At 45.3% G+C, this 19661-nt stretch overlaps 6 protein-coding genes across 6 annotated transcripts; 3 read left to right on the plus strand and 3 right to left on the minus strand.

Moving 5' to 3' along the window:
• Positions 1–9: 9 nt before the first annotated feature.
• LOC128298237 (zinc finger protein 510-like) lies at positions 10–1422 on the minus strand. The gene is made up of 4 exons (XM_053033983.1): positions 1273–1422; positions 502–1203; positions 286–434; positions 10–163 (listed from the first exon to the last, which is right to left on the minus strand). The coding sequence occupies exons 1-4, from the start codon at positions 1393–1395 to the stop codon at positions 109–111; spliced, it is 1029 nt and encodes a 342-aa protein (XP_052889943.1). The 5' UTR covers positions 1396–1422; the 3' UTR covers positions 10–108.
• A 307-nt stretch (positions 1423–1729) lies between these two features.
• On the minus strand, positions 1730–3601 carry LOC128297537 (zinc finger protein 37 homolog). The gene is made up of 3 exons (XM_053033205.1): positions 3448–3601; positions 2654–3373; positions 1730–2591 (listed from the first exon to the last, which is right to left on the minus strand). The coding sequence occupies exons 1-3, from the start codon at positions 3583–3585 to the stop codon at positions 2469–2471; spliced, it is 981 nt and encodes a 326-aa protein (XP_052889165.1). The 5' UTR covers positions 3586–3601; the 3' UTR covers positions 1730–2468.
• A 576-nt stretch (positions 3602–4177) lies between these two features.
• On the minus strand, positions 4178–5360 carry LOC128298206 (zinc finger protein 283-like). Its single transcript, XM_053033951.1, has 3 exons — positions 5204–5360; positions 4418–5137; positions 4178–4349 (listed from the first exon to the last, which is right to left on the minus strand). The coding sequence occupies exons 1-3, from the start codon at positions 5339–5341 to the stop codon at positions 4233–4235; spliced, it is 975 nt and encodes a 324-aa protein (XP_052889911.1). The 5' UTR covers positions 5342–5360; the 3' UTR covers positions 4178–4232.
• Positions 5361–6270: 910 nt separating this feature from the next.
• LOC128309856 (ubiquitin-protein ligase E3A) lies at positions 6271–10660 on the plus strand. The gene is made up of 6 exons (XM_053046338.1): positions 6271–6448; positions 6936–7517; positions 7653–8613; positions 8678–9616; positions 9695–10160; positions 10234–10660. The coding sequence occupies exons 1-6, from the start codon at positions 6405–6407 to the stop codon at positions 10428–10430; spliced, it is 3189 nt and encodes a 1062-aa protein (XP_052902298.1). The 5' UTR covers positions 6271–6404; the 3' UTR covers positions 10431–10660.
• Positions 10661–11928: 1268 nt separating this feature from the next.
• LOC128298424 (uncharacterized) lies at positions 11929–17314 on the plus strand. Its single transcript, XM_053034174.1, has 6 exons — positions 11929–12209; positions 13033–13346; positions 14168–14226; positions 14307–14430; positions 15167–17117; positions 17185–17314. Exons 1-6 carry the CDS (start codon positions 11929–11931, stop codon positions 17312–17314), a joined length of 2859 nt encoding a protein of 952 aa, XP_052890134.1.
• Positions 17315–17793: 479 nt separating this feature from the next.
• LOC128297282 (regulator of microtubule dynamics protein 1-like) lies at positions 17794–19452 on the plus strand. The gene is made up of 3 exons (XM_053032901.1): positions 17794–18245; positions 18449–18649; positions 18724–19452. Exons 1-3 carry the CDS (start codon positions 18096–18098, stop codon positions 19318–19320), a joined length of 948 nt encoding a protein of 315 aa, XP_052888861.1. The 5' UTR covers positions 17794–18095; the 3' UTR covers positions 19321–19452.
• The last annotated feature ends 209 nt before the right edge of the window (positions 19453–19661 follow it).

Genomic DNA, 19661 nt, shown 5'->3' on the forward strand with positions numbered 1-19661 from the left:
TCTTGTCCCTTGAACAAAAAACGGGATAATTTATTATTTGTGTAAAATGGTCGGGTCTCAGTACAGTCCAAGCACAAAAACGAATATGAAGCCACATTTCCATCCAAATTATGCCACTTGATCGTTGATTTGTTCGATCAAAGTGTGGGATCTGCTTCGTTTCCTAAAATAAATGTTGATGTTTATTACTCTTCTAATCTTGTTTAGTGTTCATTTTTTAGTTTATTTTCGGTTATTCAAGAAGAATGTCAAGGCCGTATTGCTATTTAAACAAAAATTACTTACCTTCGAATTCGGTCTCCTAAATCGCTTTTCTTCATTTGTTTATCTGCATTATGCAGCCTGTTAATGTGATCCCTCAAGTAAACAGAATTCGCAAACGTTCTCGAACAATCCAAGCATTCGAAGGTTTTCCCCTCACCTTGATGAGTAAGCTACAACAAACAAATTCTTAACACATCTTTTCATATTCAAACTTGTACCACAAAAGCACATACGTACCATGTGATATCTGTACGTTTTGTGGTGAACGAATCCTTTGCCGCATATCTCGCAAGTTTTCATAACTTTTTTCAAGTGCACAGTTTGTATATGTGGTGCTAAATTTCTTTTTTGCTTGAATTTTGCTGGACAGTGCGGACAACTATATTTGTATTCATCTTTATGAACATGAACATGACTTGGAATGTGTTTGACCGTTTGGCCACATATGTCACAAAGGTGATATTTGCGCTTTCCTTTTTCACGTAAATGTATAATTGACGGTGGCGCTGGAGGATTCAAGCTGCTATCCCAATCAATGTTGGCCTTGATATCCTCATCCTCGGAAAATACGATTTCACCCGGAAGGATGTAATTGGCACAATACGAAAATTCAAAAGTTCTTTGCGCAGTTTCTTCACGCTCCTCCATCAAATTAGCATTTTGCAAGAGATTCTCATTGCTTTGTGGATTTCCAACCGAATCGGCGAAATCTCGAATCCAGCTGAGGTCTAAATCCTGTGATTCATCCGAGCTGTCTGATAACTGGATTGTGTCTGTAATTTTCATACGTGACTCTTTAACACTGGCAGTCAACACAGCGCAAAGCTCTTGAAAGTGAGACTCAATGCTTAGGCAGCAGTTCCGGAAGGCGACAGAGCTTTTCAATTTGGTTGTACATTCCAAGCACATGGCGTATGATGCTATATTGTCCTCATTTATCTACAAAACCGACAAGAATGGTTACAAAATTTGGCAAGAGTGTCCTGTTCCGAAATATGCTCATCTTACCTCTAATCCTGTGACTGCGCTTACATCTGGGAAGGCAAGACCGAAATCCAATATATCCTCTAGTGGAATCAGTAATGCTTCGTCCTGGAACAGGCAAAACCGACAAATTTGGATCATTTTCATCGATACGACCGCCGTCCCGAAGAGCAGTGGATTGTTGGATGTTGGTAAACACAGAAACGGCTGTCAAAAGCAACAGCTGTCATCTAGATCCGATTGATACCAGGATTCCCTTCACGAATGCTGTGATGATCATTTCGTATATCTTTTTCAAACCGCAATTTCCGGCAGATAACAGGCACACAACTTACAGCTTCAAAACAATCCCTAGGTAGACGCCCAACACCGATTTTACACGCCTAATAATGTAATACGAATTTGGATAACATTGCAGCAAATAGCACACACTTCAGAAACTATCAACGATGTGGATGATTTGTCTCACAAATTAGCGTGACACTGCTCCTCGTTTATTAAATATGTTTCAAAGTGAATTCTGAGTATCCAAAACTAATTTGACAATAGAAATTATGCCGCGTGAATGTAATATAATGTTAATGCAAGCTGTATATTTCCAGCGATAAATATCGAAAGTATCCTTTTACATATAGAAGACTTCAATGCTGTCCTCAAAAGCGCCCAGCCGCCTAGTTGTAATGAAGATAGCTATAGTAATTCTACCTTTTGGAACAGTTACCTATGGATATCGGGGTACATTAAGTAATAGATAGCTCTGAATAACTGTGTACATTAAGTTCTCTGGTTAGTATAGACTGCCAAAATTTTTTTCTACTCACAAAAGAAAATCCAAAACAGGAATGAAATAGTAATATTTAGAAACACTTTCGAGAGCTATCGTATGCGTTCGATAATCACTTAATCGCAACGATCGCTATTCTAATGGCGAACGACACTTGGTAATGGTTTCCTTTCCACATGGTATGTAATGTTCCCTCTACTCGCTACGGTGTAGGAAAGGAAAGGTTTACCGAAAATTCTAAAACTCGAAGCTATCTTGCACCACCGCATTATGAGACCCTATAGTGCCATGAACGAATGTAGTGCACAGTAAAATCGTCGTAGGTCGTAGGTCGTTTTCATCCAATTCCGTCACATCATATTCAGTCTCAGTTTGCGATCCAAAGTAAGCAAGCACTAGGTGATGTTTTTCTCAATGTTCTGCTTCAAAATGTAGTTCATTTTTGTTTTCTCGCAATATTATGAAGCCTGTTAAAGTGATCCTTTAAGGCATTCGAGTGACTGAAAGTTTTTGAGCATGCCTTGCATTCGAATATTTCTCCTTCGTCCTGATGAGATGTCTGTAAGAAAACGAACTTAACAGATTTTTGCTTATGCTTGCTTAAAGACACTAAACCATTACCATATGATAGCGGTACGTTTTATGATGCACAAAACCTTTGCCGCATATTTCACACGTTTTGCCAATCGTTTTTAGGTGTACCGTTCTGATGTGTGCCACTAAGTTAGCTTTTTGTTTCATTTTCACGGGACAATGAGGACATGCTTCCGCGATATCATCGTCATGATTGATAATGTGTTTCGGGATGTGCTTTACGAAAATACCACATATGTTACACAGATGCAATTTTCGCTTTCCACGCACTGGTACAAGTGGATCCACTAGCGGATAAGTTGGATTTAATGGGGTAAATATCGAATCCTTTGGGTCGATATCCTCCTCATCCGACACTAATGCTACGCCTGGTTCAATGTAGTTCGCGGAATAGTCCTTCGATGAGTTTATTTCGTCACAGGCTGTGTTGAAGCTTTTTTGACTGCGCGCCGTGTGCTTTTCTGCATACGAGTTTTCTTGGTCGATGGTTTTGGTAAAAAAGGATCCGTCATAGCTGCATTCTGTGTCATTTTCTTCGGAGCATTCGAATTTCAACATATCTATATCATCATCTAACAATTCTAAACATTCAATAGCTTCATTTTTTGGACTTTCAGTACATTCCATAAGCATACTGCGTAACATTTGAAAACGGGAGTCGTTGCTTAGGCAAAGAATTCGAAATTCGGCCGACATTTTCAGCTTGTTTATACATTCTAGACATATTGCGTACGAAGTGGTGGATAACTGGAAAAATAACAACCATTGGCATTACACATCCTTGAGCTATTAAAATCTGCGTTGAAATGTATGTATCTAACCTGAATTCCTGAAAACCGCTCAATATCTTCGATTGTCAACAGTTTATCCAATGTTTTCGCAATCGGTAGGAGCAATCTTTCGTTTTGGCACAAACAAAATCTACAAATTTCCGATAATTCCCGCAGAGCGTTAGCCATTTCGATCGGAGCGAGTTTGTTGTTTACAGCGTTGCGACTAGAAATGTCAAAAATCCTCATATCAACAAAAGCCGTCATTACACACACACATTTACTTACAGGATGCTCGCGGTAAAAATGTTAAGCTCAACCGCTAGTTTGTTGTTTTCAAACGCTGTATTTTTATTACCACTTCTGTAGCCGGATTTCTTAAGTAAAAAGGAATCTATCTACGGCCGTCCCAGATGAATAATAAAAAAGTTGAATATATTGAATAGACCGCTGACAATGTAGCCATTACTTTACACACAAGACTCATGTGCCAACCGAGATTCTCAGGATTCAACTGAAGTGACCAGCACGCTGCTGCTGCAAAAGACTGTATAAGACCAATGATTAAAAACATTATCATTGGCTGAGTCTGATTTCTGCCCAATAACCGCGACGATCATAGTTACCATTGTAGAAATTAACACGCGCATGAGTTCGGAGCTTCGTTTACCTTTAACGTCTATGCTTTCAGCTTTCTTTATGATTTTGTACTGACGTACTACAGACAATAAAACAAATGAGGAAACAATATTTTACTTGTTTTAGCAAACCATTGTTGTCCAAGCGCGAAAGCATTCTTACACTACTATGAAAATAACATGTCCAACCAATCATTTTCAATATTTGCTGATACTATGAAACCTTTTTATATGTTGTTGGTATCCGATTAGATGAGAGAATGTTCTAGAACAAGGTTTACATTCGTAAGTTTTTCCTTCGCTTTTATGTACATTCTGAAAACGAAAAAAAGAATTGAGTTCAAAGAGTCTGTTCTTAATTGGTATGTTTTCTTTTCAATTACCATATGATATCGATATGTTTTGTGGTGAACAAAGCCTTTACCGCATATTTCACAAGTTTTCATTATAGTTTTCAAATGCACAGTTTTAATGTGCGCTGCTAAACTGCTTTTTGTTTTAATCTTGGCAGGACAATGTGGACAGGCGAAATTAGCTTCAGTTGCGTGAGTAAAAAAATGGTATACAATGTCGATGACCATCTTGCCACAAGCATCACACAAGTGCAGTCTACGTTTCCCTTTCACACGCTGACACGAGCCAACACGCGGATATGATGGATTTAACGGGGTGTATATCAAATCCTTTGGGTCGATATCCTCCTCATCCGACACTAATGTTACGCCTGGTTCAATGAAATTTGCGGAATAGTCCTCCATTGAGGTTCTTTCGTCGTAGGCTGTGTTGAAGCTTTTTTGACTGCGCCCCGTGTGCTTTTCTGCATACGAGTTTTCTTGGTCGATGGTTTTGGTAAGCAAGGTTTCGTTACCTTTGTTTTCCGAGTCACTTTCTTCCATGTAGTCGAAATTCAGCATATCTATATCATCATCTGATACATCCAAACATTCAATAGCTTCATTTTTTTTACTTTCAACACATTCCATAAGCATACTGCGTAACATTTGAAAACGGGAATCGTTGCTTAGGCAAAGAATTCGAAATTCGACCGACATTTTCAGCTTGTTTATACATTCTAGACATATTGCGTACGAAGTGGTGGATAACTGGAAAAATAACAACCATTGGCATTACACATCATTGTGATCTACGTTGAAACGTGTGGATCTAACCTTAACTCCTGAAAACCGCTCAATATCTTCGATTGTCAACAGTGTATCCAATGTTTTCGCAATCGGTATGAGCAATCTTTCGTTTTGGCACAAACAAAATCTACAAATTTCCGATAATTCCCGCAGAGCGTTAGCCATTTCGATCGGAGCGAGTTTGTTGTTTACAGCGTTGCGACTAGAAATGTCAAAAATCCTCGTATCAATAAAACCCCCCACACATTTACTTGCAGGGTGTTCCAGCAAAAAATCAAAATCCACTTTTCCCAGTGTGAAAAATTAATCAAAATGTTGATTACCTGTGAATGTTCGGCTGCTTACACATGCGTCTCATTCTCCGCGATATAACTTGTGTCCAAAAGGGCGAATAAAATACCGAGGATAACGATACGATAAATCCGTATTATACGATGCATGTAATGATTTCATTACACATTTGTAATGTTTAATTCGTCGACCAATCTTTGTAAATTGACATTTTCAATTCATAATTGCGATTGTACTCTCTGATCTGATCAAACGGAATTTGTTCCAAAACTACAAAAGATAAAGTATTTCAGAATTTAGCATATTATGATAATTGTTCCTTTATTTCCTTCGAAACCGTTTACACATGTACTTATATGACCAAAAATAACGATACGTGTGTGATCAACAACATGTAGTCGAAATATCGCACAACATCGGTTGCCGACAATAGCATTGGACCAGGTCCCAAGCGTATTTAGAGCGCTTCAAATATTCATTTAGCGGTCAACGGATGAATGGGGCTCTATTTTTCCTTTTTACTTCATACCCCCTGAACAAAGGTTGAGGTGATCCTATGGTGACTGTTTAGCTGGCTGTCAAAACGGAACGAAATTTGCTGGTTGGGTAATTTCTCATTTGACAGCTTTCCATAGACCAAATAGTGTTATTGAAAAACGACTGAATACAAGAATAAGATCGCGCCTAATCTCGAATCAGTGATTGTTGATGATTCATTAATCCCTGTATATTCGCAACTATCCGCAGACGAAACGGTCCTGCTTTCCTGGCAAAAATTTAGCAACGGGTTGTGGCACACTTTTGTTTGGTGCAACTAGCAAGGTGTCTCTGTTGCATGCAGTGCAAGGATTCTTGCGTTATCGTAGGTGCGCTGAACACACTCCGAACAACAACACTAGGTGCGGGAAGCTGAAACTGTGGGAATCTCGCCAGTTCTATGAACACTGCACACGAACAAAACCAATCTGACGACGATTCCAGGTAGGACAACAAAATTGCTACTAAAATTAGCAGTGCACCGATGCATCGCAAGTCTTTTGTTGCTGGTGACCAGTAAAATTTATTAACGGAACAAAAACTGAAAATGCTCACTCATCTAGTGTCTGTCACTGACCGTGTAGAAGGGTATCATGATTATCTGTCGCGTAGAGGATGTTCTTTGTTTTTACAAGAATTTAATTTGATTTGGTATTACGCACGGTACAATTTGCTTCATTTGCCACAGTCTCGGCAGAATTGTCATACGCTCTTTAAGCGCATTGGTCCAATAGTTCTTTGAAGTAGAGTTTTTAAGGTGAGCAACTAGTATTTGCTTCTTTGGCATTATGCATCAACTGCTTGCGTTTCTGTACAACTGGTACCATTAGCGGATAGATTGCTTATCGGTTAAACAGGACTGCAAAACGGGCTGTAGTGCGCCTTACCATAGCAGCAGAACGTTCGGTAAATATGCCAACCTCCGTTACAGAATCGATGAAGAATCGTCACAGTCAGGAAGCCGATCGTGCGGAAACGATGAAAGCCAGACCACAAAATGCAACAAACAAACCAACCATACGGCGCCGTCTTCCTCGTCAGCGACATCTTCTTCCGGACGCCCACGGGAGACAAATAAGACGAGTTCGGGAATGACAGGCGAAGAGCAGGAATCGAAACGTGTATCAGCGAAAGACCTTATCGAGCGCTATTTCCACCAGCTGATGCAAGGCTGTGGTAATCCGAAATGTTGCAACAAAAACTGTGCCTCAAGCGGAAAGGTCGGACGTTTGACACCGAATGCGGCCGCTGCCCGGGCCATTCATCTGTTCTCCCAGGAAGCCGACTTGTGCTACGAGACGCAACCTTCGAAGGTAGCTAAAACAGATAATCACCATAATGCGCCCTGCAGTAGCGCTTCCACCCTTTCCTCGTCCATTGCTCAACGGACAAACGAGTCCCGGTCCTCGTCTGGGCGAGATTCTAGTCCAACGGTAAATCGTTCCAATATGCGCTGGGAAGATAGAAGTAAGGAAAGCAGAAGTGTCGAAGAAATGGATGTGGCGTACGACAAGTAAGTTTGCTTTTTTGCTGAATATTGCTTTATAATAGCTGCATTAAAGCTGCCGAATCTACACGAAAGCACGCTAATCATACGCATTCACAAAACCGAGATTTCTAAATTCACGTTTCTATCCTTTCCAAACAGCTCGGCTTTTGATTTAGGTTCGATGGAAGAGGACGATAGCAAGACGTACCCAGCAGAAACTATGGACTCTAGGAACAATCTCTTTGACAGCAGCAGCCACAGTACTGTACATAACCAAACGGAACCTCATTCGGCGGCCGGTGTAGCAGTGTCGAGCAGTAAACACAATAGCGCTAGCAGTAGTAGTAGCAGCAACACAAAATTAAAAACAGAGGAGGTACAATATCTTGATGAGCGCATGCTGCAAGAGCTGACTGAACGATGCATTCAAGAAGGATCGGACGCACCGTTGATCCGCACGGTGGGTGCAGTGTTTTCCTCCTATCGCGGTCTGGCCGCGAGTTTCCAGTTTTGTCCGGCATCGTCCAGCATTGAGAAGATGCTGGCCCGGGCACCGGCAGGAGATTTGCGCAACATAAAAAAGGAAGATTTACGATCGCTCGAAGGTGATCTTGATAAGGATGAAGACAGTAAAGCTCCTATAAAGTTAGTACCGGATGTACCGGATCCCGCTCACACTACGGTCGATGTGGAGTCGCTTCGACGGTCACTGAAGGCGCTGTACGACACCCGTCCAATCATATTCGGTCCGATCAATAATGCTCTCGAGCTGCTTGGCGAATCGCTGTTGATGGATCTGCGTGTGGGGTTTCCCACCACCGAGGAGCTGGAATTGTTTGTGACGGTGTTTGTGATTGCGTTCGAAACACTGCTGGTTGGGGCGGTTGATTGCCTGGAGGGTTCGTTCCCGCGCATTTGCACCGCTGTGACTTGGTTACCCGTATGGGCACAGTGTCGATTGGTGCGCATTTGGGCGGAACACTGCAAGGATAGCATCCATCCATTGGTGCAACAGCTGCAGCAACTGATAACCGTCTCAACGCTTTCGATGAACACCTCGTACCAGGTGGTACGAATAAATGAAAACGGAGTTGTCTGCAATGCCACCAAGGTTATGAAGGTGAGTTGAAAGGCGATGAGAATTTGTTCGATCTCTAATGTGCTTTTTTCCTCTAACCGAACAGCTGGTTTATTATGCCAACATTCTGGCCGGTGAGCTAGAACCAAAGCATTATCGTGAGTTGGACCTGCGAGACACATCGCTACCAACCTACACTTACCTTTCGCTCATTCCCGAGGACGACGATATGCAGATGCTCGATACGGAGGGACAGCCACGCCAGAAGAAGCTGGAGGATCCTTTGATTGCAGAGCTGGACGTGAATCCGCTCGACTGCCGAAAACCACTGGTGCCATACGAGGAGTTCTACAACGAGATGCTTTGCGATGTGATGGAAGTAGATTATGATTATATGGCGTACAAGAGCATCGCATCGGCCGAGAGCGGTGGAACGTCAACGCTCGGAACTGATTCATCCAAACCGTTTAGCTTCATACACTACTCGTTTGTCATGACGCCCACAACGAAAACACTGGCCCTCTACTTCGATTCGCGCATTCGCATGTTCTCGGAACGGAGGCTTAGCTTTCTGCAGCGTCAGCGGCAACGCCAGCTGCATCAAATTAGCAATAGTAGTGACCTACAACCGGTAAATCCGTATCTCAGTTTGAAGATTCGCCGTGACCATATCATCGAGGACGCACTGGTCGAACTGGAGATCATTGCCATGTCGAACCCGAAGGACCTAAAGAAGCAGCTAGTGGTGGAGTTTACGGGCGAACAGGGCATCGATGAAGGCGGTGTATCGAAGGAATTTTTCCAGCTCATTATCGAGGAGATCTTCAACCCCGACTACGGCATGTTCATGACGAACGAAGACTCCAATACGGTGTGGTTCAATCCGGTCTCGTTCGAAAACGAAGCACAATTTACGCTGATAGGTATCGTGCTCGGATTAGCCATTTACAACAACATCATCCTTGCCGTTAACTTCCCCATGGTGGTCTACCGGAAGTTGATGGGGATGAAGGGATCATTTCTCGATTTAAAAGATCTTAATCCGGTAAGCTGAGCGCTGAGTGCAACAAACCTTAATGGTGTTTGTTAAGGAATGTTCTTATGTTGGTCTTCTTTTCTTTAGGTGCTATTTAATAGCTTGAAGTCGCTTCTGGATTATGCGGAAAACGACATGGAGGAAGTGTTCATGCAAACGTTCAATATCGGCTATCGAGACGTGTTTGGATCCGTGCTCGAGTACGAACTGAAACCGGACGGTGACACAATATTTGTCACGCAGGATAACAAGCAAGAGTTCGTTGAGCTGTACAGCGACTTCATGCTGAATAAAAGCATCGAGAAACAATTTAACGCGTTCAGGCGAGGATTTCAAATGGTGACGGACGAAAGCCTGTTACATCTGCTGTTTCGCCCGGAAGAGGTGGAGCTGATCGTGTGTGGCAGCAAGGAGTTTGATTTCGATGAGCTCGAACAGTCCACCGAGTATCAGGGCGGGTTTACTGCCGAGTCCCAAACTATCAAGGACTTTTGGTCCATCGTGCATGGGCTGTCAATGGAGGTGAAAAGAAAGTTGCTACAATTCACCACAGGTAAGTGATCGAGGAAAATGAAATCGTCCGTATCATTGTTAACCATTATGTGTTGGCTTTCCTTTCATGACAGGATCCGATCGAGTTCCTGTGGGCGGGCTCAGTCGGTTGAAACTGGTAATAGCTCGTAACGGGCCGGACAGTGATCGGCTGCCAACCAGTCACACCTGCTTTAATGTGCTGCTGCTTCCTGAGTACGAATCGAAGGAAAAGCTTGAGGAACGATTGCTGAAAGCAATTAATTATTCGAAAGGCTTCGGGATGCTGTAAGCAAGCGGTTAAATTTCAGTTTTTGCATCTTTGGCGTACCGCTCAATACGACCACTTGATGTCAGCAATCAAGTCATGTTTCGATCAATCTTGTAATTATAACGAACAAACACGACAGAACCGGCAGTAACAATTGGTGTAATATCGAGCATGTTCATCGGTAACCCCATTTTCACTGGAACTGGAATGTGTTGTTACTTGAGAAGCTTTTTTCAATATATTGGTTATTTTTTGCCACTTGTAATTAAATTCACCTGCTGTTTTACTTCGCTGACTCGAAAATGGATCCGAAACGTCCAGATACGTTCGTAGCAGGTGGTCTTCAGTGAGCACACGATTCTTGGATGATACGACCAGAGGACGTCATTGAGTTCTGAGCAGAAGAGCGTGGAGAAGAATATCGTCAAATAGCCTGCACCACTGAGTAATTTAGACGCTTAATAAACACGTAAGCAAATTCAAGCATTTATTCCTTCATTTAAAGTAAAAACTCAAGTGTTCCCGTGCCGTAAAATACACACCTCAGAAAGGAGTTAAGTAAATTAAACGAAGCTCAACAGTTCCACGATGCGGGGAAAGTGATGAATAAATTGGAGTGTCGCTTTTTTTTCGGTAGTATCTACACCACCCGCTTCACAAGCGAAATCGTTCCGATCATTATCACCATAAAACAAGCCCAGTTTACCGGTAGTAGCGAACGATTCACACAATGGTTGCACAGTGTGTACGGGAGGAGAGTTGTTGAAACTTTGTTCGTTCCTTGCCCAACCGGAGCGGTGCTGGCGGTGAGGCAGAATTTCCCCACCTAAAGCCTCAGAAAGGTGCCGCGTCAGTGGGGCCAAGTTTTGTCTTTGCGTGCCGCAGCAGTTTGAGCAGCGAAGTGGCAAACATAATTTATGCACCTCTAAGGCAAAGGGCGCGCCATTTCGTGGGTCCGCCTTGTGGTGTGGACCTGGTGCCAAAGCGATAGTTCGCACACGGACGCGAAGTGAAGCGACGCGGTGGAGAGATGGAGAGGGAGAAGTTATGGCACTAAACTCCGGTATGTTGTTTGTTTTATTGGTTTGGTTAAGAATTTTTGCATATATTTACGTGGCCATGGCATACTGTAAGTGTTCCTGTGTAGTAAATACCCAAGTAAACGCTGCGCTAGTCTCGGCGACATTTCTCCACGTGTCACACAATCAAATAGTTTTGTTTTGGTACACCGTGCCTGTGGGCAGACGAAATGTAGGCCAACCGTTCCATGCAAAGGACGCGCCGTGTAACAAGTTCACCACGGGGCGGTCCTCTGCCCGTTGGCGTCTAGCCGAGCGGAATGCGGAACCGACGAAGAATGCTATTTGCTGGGGCGCTCTCACAGTTCGCGTGTCGCGTTACTGACGCGAGATCCTTTCCAGGCGCAAGGCAATCTAAGCGAGGTTCCGCGAGTCGTCAGTCGTTAGTCGTCGTCGTCAGCGGACGGTTTGCTGGACCCCACGCCTGGCGGTCCGCTCAAATGCTTACCGATCCGGTGTCGGTATCAACGATGGTATCCAATCATCTGTTCTACGTCAGCCGGGCCGACATATTTTCCGTGTATCCGGAGATACTGCGCGAGCTACTCGTCCTCGAGGAGCTTCTGTTTCGCACGAAAGCGATTACCGCGTTCGGACATACGATCGCCGCAAGCGATCGAGTGCCGTTACAGCTACCGAGTGAGTTCGAGTGGCAACTAAAGCAGTACTTCCGGTTACTGGAGCAACAGAAGAAGATTAACGCCGCCACCGAGCAAGGAATGTGAGTTTTTTGTGTGGGTGAAGTGCAATAACACAATCAGTGAAGCTCCCTCTCTTTAACGGCACAAGAACCGTCAGGAGGTCTAAAAAACCTACCATTTCTGGAGTTTCTTTGATTTTATAATAACACACCGTGGCTGGGGGTAGTCTCACAAGACCTGTGTACGGGAGGAGGATTGGCCCGAATGGGATTTTGGATCGGTCCTGTCGTGTCGAAGACCGGCGCCGCTACCATCATGCCACCGGGCCGCCCCAACCAGTGAAGCTCTAGGGAAGGATATAGTAGCTGAGCTATATTTGCTACACATAGAAAATAGTGCACTAGCTCAAGGCCAATCCGTTACGAGTGGCACAATCGAAATGCGGTAAAAGTTAAGACAATGTGTAGTGAACAGGAAATATAGATCCCGCTTCAAAATTCTATATGCACGCGACACAACTGCACAATGCGCGCCCACACATGCCCCGTGAGTTTGGTGGAACTGGCGAGTTCAGGCTTTTGCGGTTTCGTCAAATAAATAATCATCGTTTTGCATGTGCTCCACCGAAGGAGGTTTGATTGATTCTTCAGGCAAAAAAGGCGGTTTCCCGCCAGAGGTGGAATACCGAACCCATCCCATGGTACTCGTTCCCTCGGGAGGGAAACAGTCGCATTGCGGGTGCGGTACTAGTATTCAGGTCAAACGCGGCAGGGAGTTCGTTCGCATCAACTGTCACGATTCACACTCACACCTTTCCCGGCACGCACGGTAATTGCCTTTCAGAAACTATAAGTACTTCATTTCATTTCAACCGCACCTGCACCTGGATATGGCATTCGGTAGCGAGCTGAAAAGCTCCCTGGAGAAGGTCGACCACACCTACTGGGAGGTGAAGGCCAAATCCATCGATGAGGTCGTATCGCCGATGACTTCGCCCGCTAGTGGCGATTCGTCCACCGCTTCCTTCCGCCGACGACGGCGCCTCTGCATACTGGACAATCCGATCGACTTCTGTGACATCGCGGCCTACAACCAGTGGCGGCTGGAGGACATCGTACGGGCCGGGAAGTTGCTGCACAAACCACCGCTGCCGGTGCAGTTCGACGATGAGTACGAGATGCGTAAAGTGTACTCCATGATTTACGACGTTTACCGGTGTAGGTATCATAATGTAGCTGTAGTACGCAAATCGGATGCCCCATCGGATATTGATTACTGAGTTGCGTGTCCTAACGTTCCGTCGTGCTTCCAGCACTCAAACTATCGATTGCTGGTGCTTACACTTGTTGCAGGTGTTTAAAGATCTTGTTGCGATAAGACGCAATGAAACGGGCATGGCCCGTTCTCATGTGGTGGAATGTGGTCCACGCTGATTTGCACATTCATAAAACCGGCTGATAAACACCCGTGACCCGGGGTAGAACGAAAACTCATCAACAATTCTTTACATCAGCACCTCGTAGTAGCGTCTATAAAGATGTCACGTAAATGGAACTTGTGCTCCATCCGTGTTCGGTGTTTCGGGCTTGGAGGTTTGCATGTTCGGAGTTTGTTTGGGAAAAGTAATTTTGCCTGCCACTGCCGTCGACCGTTGGCCCATGAGCTGGCGGAACGACGGCGGTCCCATCTCGTGTCTGCGACCAATTCCGTTATCATATTTGCACCGTTTTCGCGTTTTTTACGGCCAGTTTGGCCGAATGCCCTGCTGCCCTGAGGGCGAACTATATATATCTGCATTACCATGACCTAAGGCGAACGGAAACCCCCTCCGGCACGGCAAATCAATCGAAAGAGCGCATGATTAGGGACAGTTATTGGAAGCCAATAAGAAATTGTTGACATAAAATTTATGTCCTTAACCATCCGGTGGGGCAAGCTTGTGGGCGGGGTGGTAGTGAAATGCGAGAGTTCAATTTAAGCACGGCATGGCAAACCCGGGAGAAGTTAAATTTTAGTGTACCTTTTTTTTTATTCGCAGTCAAGCTCGTTCTTCAACAGGCATTGAAAAACATTGGCTTCTACGAAAGCTACCCGATGGTAAGTGGCCATAAAATGCTAGCTAAGCATCGTGTCTATGTCCCAAGGTTATTGCAATGGTTATTCCACTTTCTTCACAGTTAGCCACCGAAACTACGCGCGTTTGGTTGCTGCTTTACGATATGTATTTGCGGAAGTTTGTGAAGCGCGAACCGGACACGGCACCGCAGAAAGATCAACTGTTCCACGAGGCACATCTGCTGGGTAATTAGCTATCACAAGTCACAGAGGGTGATCATGAGGTTGATCGGTTTACAATATTGAAGGCCATGTCTTGCATCTCATTTGGGAACTCAAGAACCCACTGTATCTGGCTTCTAGAGGAGTTCTAGATCGTACAGATCCTACAGGACACTCGACACTGCTCGACACTGGAGTCAATACTAGTGTTGGGTGAACGAGATTCAGATTCATGAATCTGAATGAAAGAATGTGAATCTCTATTTCCTCAAAAATGAGGTCTCCACCCTTTCTAATTTAAAAGACTCCTCGCTAAACATCCATATTAGTAATCATGAAACTTTTGAGAGTCGATTCCTGAATGAGAGAATGATTCCTCACTAAAGATTCATATGACTCTACTCCCAAAAAATTCACTAATCACTAATACTAGTCAACACCATTACGGAATCGATTCCAAATCAGACCAGATTCTAGATTCGACGACGAGTCAATTCAGGAATCGACTCCGAATTTGATTCCGGAATTCAGGTTTCTTCGTGGAGTCGAGACTCAGGTTTTTCACCAGAGTCGAAGTTGGTTCGTGAATCCTCTCCGGATTTACCATCACTAACACCATGAGATTCGGCATTAGTCCTAGCGTGTGGGAAGTTGACACCGCTACTACCAAACTATCTGATCGCCCGTATCAAATCAGTATACTAGGATCTCCATTTCGTACTACTAACATTACTGGTTTTTCTGTTCTTCCTAATCACAGAGATTGAACGATGTCTGGAGCTGAATAGCGTCAAAATTGCCGCAGCACTCACGCGCATCCGGATCCAGAACAGCGCCTACAATATGCAGTGTCTGCTCCCGCTGCATCTGCAGGACAACAAGGTAGCGATCGTCGTGTCGAACCCCATCATAACCGGTTGGATCAATACGTTTCGCATCCGGACGAAGCAGGAAGCGAACGAAATTCTGAAGCAGCTTGGGTTTGAACTCATCGAACCGCCCGCCCCGGCCAGCTTTCAAAGTTTGCTAAACCTCTTCAGCCCACGAGAAAAGACCGGGTACGTGCCGATCTCGATGAATCGCTACAAGTGGGACCGGCTGTGCCCGCAGGTGGTTTTCATCTATCCCGAGGATCGTTCCAAATTTGTGCAATCGTCCATTTTCGTAGACCATCAGTTCATCATACAGGATCGTTCGTTTACCGTCGGTCCCACGGTTTTCTCCCACCTGCTCGACTACTTCGAAGTGCAGGGTGACGTTCTGCAGACGCATATCGCTTCACCGCGTTCGACCGCGTATCTGGCCTCGCTGCTAGCAAACTGTAACCGTGTGCGCAACTTTGTCGCCTACGGTTGTGGCAACAAGCTGGGCGAGTATCGGCAATATATGGCCGAACTGGGCGTAACCAACGTGAAGCTGTTCGCGGAACCGTTCTCCGACGTTCCGCACGGTTCGCCGATCGTCGACAAGGTGGTGGGCATCCTGGCGAACCCGCCCAGCTCGTACAGCGCGGTCAGCGATCCGATCGATCTGATCTGCAGCCGGGGCGGTGATCTTTCGATGCTGGAAATGTTGTCCGAGTCGGAAATGACGGACGACAGCCGTCGGAGGGTTTCGCAGCTGCTTGAAAAGCAGCGAGAAACGCTGAAGCTGGCCATGTCCCGGCCGCAGGTGCAGTTCATACTCTACCAAACGCACTCGATCGTGGAGACGGAGAACGACACGATGGTGCAGCGGGCGGTCGAATACACCAACCAAAAAGCGTTCGAGGTGCATTACAAAGCGATGAAGGAACGAGAGCAGGCAGCGCTTGCCGAAGCGGCTGGCAATACGCTGGTGAACCGATTGCTCGGCAGACAGGAGGCTGCCGCTCGGGCGAAAAATGTGGACGTGTCCGACGGTGAGCGTGATGGTGCTGACGGGGGCGCAGATGGGACGAGTACGCGCAAAAATTCCGAAGAAGAGGTAAATGTGCCACCGACCGACCAGTTCGAGGTGGTAGAGCTGCCCGACTTCTGTCCCCAGCAGGATGGCTGTCTGGACTTCAAGGAATGTGGTGTGTACCTTTCGCTCGTAAAGCGCAAGGAAGTGATACGGTTGGATTCGAAGTATCTCATCAAGATTGCGGAACTGCGAGGCATTTTCGGGGACGCCAACAATGAGCCCCGGTTCAACGTGAAGGTTGCGAAGCGTGCGGATCGAAAGTCGGAAGAACAGGACGCGCACGATCTGCTGAATCGCAAGAAGCGACTGAAACGGCGCGGTAGCAATATGGATTCGTTAATCACACGCCTCAACACACCGACCCAGGCGTCCCTGAAGCGTGCACACCATCACCGGATGTCGTCGGTAGAGCATAAGTTTATGTTTTTCGATGCCTACCGGGAATGGTGTCCAAAGTATGCGAACCGTAGCGAAAACAATCTCAGTGTGATGTCGGATGATCGGTCGTCTAGCGGCTCGATTGTTCGGGCACGTGTCTGGTGGAAGACGACCATCCACTACGTGATGCAAAAGCTTCGCCTGGCGCGATTGGAAGGCCCAGAGGATGGGGCCGCCGATTTTCCACCGTTACTGTTGCGGCGCTATCCAATCGGATGTCGGCACGGTGAGGAAGGAACGAAACGGTTTCGTTGGAGTCATCAGAACCGCATACCTTACCCACTGCCTGTAAGGATACTGGAGTTCCGGCAGTATAACTCCGAAAACAGGTACCGGAGTGTTTGATATATTGTTTTTGCTGAGTATTCTAACCAATACCAATCCCCACTTTTTCAGCTTGTTGCACAAAACTACAGAACCGGAAAAGGAATGTCCAAATAGGCAGGCGAGATTAAGTCGACAGAATGCCCTCACCACTAACTGTGCCGGTTCACGTGTTCGTTTGAGATCGTCCCAGTCTTGCTAACGACAATCATCATTCGAACTAAATGCTGCAATCCGTAAAAAGTACTACAAAAGCATCAACGCAATCAGCAGCAACAGAATAAAGCAATCAATACGTTTACTATAATTAGTAGTTGATGAGATGTTCTGTTTTTAAGTGGCATAGTGATCACTATATGCTCGAAGATCTCCTTCTTGGCTGTACTCACCTTCACAGTTGAGCACATCGTGTTGACATGGTCGGGTCACCAATTCCAGGTTCCGTCACCAGGTCATTAGGTCACCAGATTCCGCAGAAAGTTTGAAAGGAATGAATAGATTTGTCAGCGTACTAAGCTACACGCGCGTATAGTGTAGAAATTTAAAATAACTGGGCATAACGTTATTTTCAAATTTCATAAAACTGAGTTTTCGCCCGCTTTTCGCCGCACTCGTGTGTCTGGTGCTTTAGCAGAAACGAAAGCGCATTTATTGTTGTATGTTTTCAACCGTACCCTTGGTACGAACAGGGAATGGTGCATACGGGAGAGGGTAGAGCAGGAAGGCGCCTATTTATGTTTATCCGAGACTTTGGCCGTTATCAGACTTTAGCTGAAAATCGCTCACTGATCCCAAACCTCATTATCGTAAGTGCTATCGAACAGTGCGTTTAGTTTTTACTGAACTTACGCAACGTACAGAAGCAACATCGGTGCCTTATTTTGTTGCCTGCCGCGCATTGGAATTCGTTGCCAAACAGCTGTTTCTGCTATTGTTGTTGCCCAGTGGGTTCAAAGTGTCAAACAGCATTGCTATCGCGGAGCATGATTGTACGCAACGGTGGCATCGTCATTATTCAACGGTACGGCCGATTACTAATCAACGCGCTACGTATCACAAAAGAGGTTGTGATCGGACGCAGCAATCCGACGTTCTTAAGGCGCAGACTGCAAGCTGCTGGTGGCAAACAAAAGGTATTCTTTCACTACATCTTCAGCCGGGATTTCTATTTAACAAAAACTGCGTAAAGCGTATGTTGGCTTTTGTTTTCATAAACGGTTTATAAAGTGCAACGCAGCCTGTTGGTTGCTGCATTTAGTTTCGAGCTTCTCTATAAGCCAACGAACCAATCAACCGATAGTTCCGAGCTGTCCTATCCGTCTCTCGCTTTTTGCAGTTAACAGTTCCGGTGCGCCCGCTCCTATTCGTGACTTCATATTCGTTGTTTTCCTCCAAGGAGAAGAAGATAGATTCACCAGCGATCGCTAAAATGGCGGAAGACGGTGTAAAATCGCTTAGCGAGACCATCCAGCACGCAGACCAGCTTTTTGACGAGAACAACTTCCAAGACGCATACGATCTGTTGCAGAAGTACCCGGTAAGAGCGGTGTTACGGTCAATTAGATAATTGGATATAACCTCGGTAACACATTCGCGTTGCACTGATTGCAGGCACAGGAAACGTACGACATCAAGTGGCGACTGGCGAGAGTGACGTTCTCACTTTCGAAACCCCAACCAAGCCCTCGGAAAGAAGAATTGGTGCGGGAAGCGTTCCGTTACGCGGAGGAAGCCCTTAAGCTGAACGATGCGGATTTTGCGTCCCACAAGTGGTACTCGATCTTGCTGGACGCTAAAAGCAGCTTGGATGGTATTAAGGAGCGTGTAACGCAACTGGAAACGGTCAAACAGCACATGCAGCGAGCGGTTGAGTTGAACCCGAACGATCCGACCAGCTGGTACATTCTGGGCCATTTCTACTTCGGGCTGGCTGAATTGCCCTGGTATCAGCGGAAGATTGTGTCAACAATTTTCGCGACACCACCCACCGGTACGTACGAGCAAGCGCTGGAATGTTTCGAGAAGGCCGAATCAACGCAGGCCAACTTTTACTCCATGAATCACCTGATGCTGGCCAAAACGTACCAGGTCTTGAAGCAGGCGGAAAAGGCAAAAGAGTTCATGACACTGGCGGCCAACGTGGCTGTGCTGAACGAGGATGACAAACAGTGCAAGGAGGAGGCAACGAAACTTCTGAAGAAAATGTAATTGAGTGAGGATTATCAAGGATTTTGGTGGATGGCGGATAAGGGGATTTTACAAGGTTTTTTCCTTTGCTTTCTGAAATATTTACATTGTGAGAAAAAAACTAAAGAAACATGCAATAAAAGGTTCATTCCAACCAGGTTTGCAAGTGTTATTGTTTTCGATTTACGGCGTTGATTTGATTATTTAGCAATTCTTCACAATTAGGTATGGTGATAAATGATGTACTGATGTCGACTGATTACAATTCGACTAGTTAAGCAGTCTAAATGCTGAAACTAAAGCATATCAAGCTGGAAAAACGGATACGGGGTATTGCGGTAATAAATAAAACTTGTTCCATT

Source organism: Anopheles moucheti, chromosome 2 (genome assembly GCF_943734755.1).
Source record: "Anopheles moucheti chromosome 2, idAnoMoucSN_F20_07, whole genome shotgun sequence".
Lineage (NCBI taxonomy): Eukaryota > Metazoa > Arthropoda > Insecta > Diptera > Culicidae > Anopheles > Anopheles moucheti.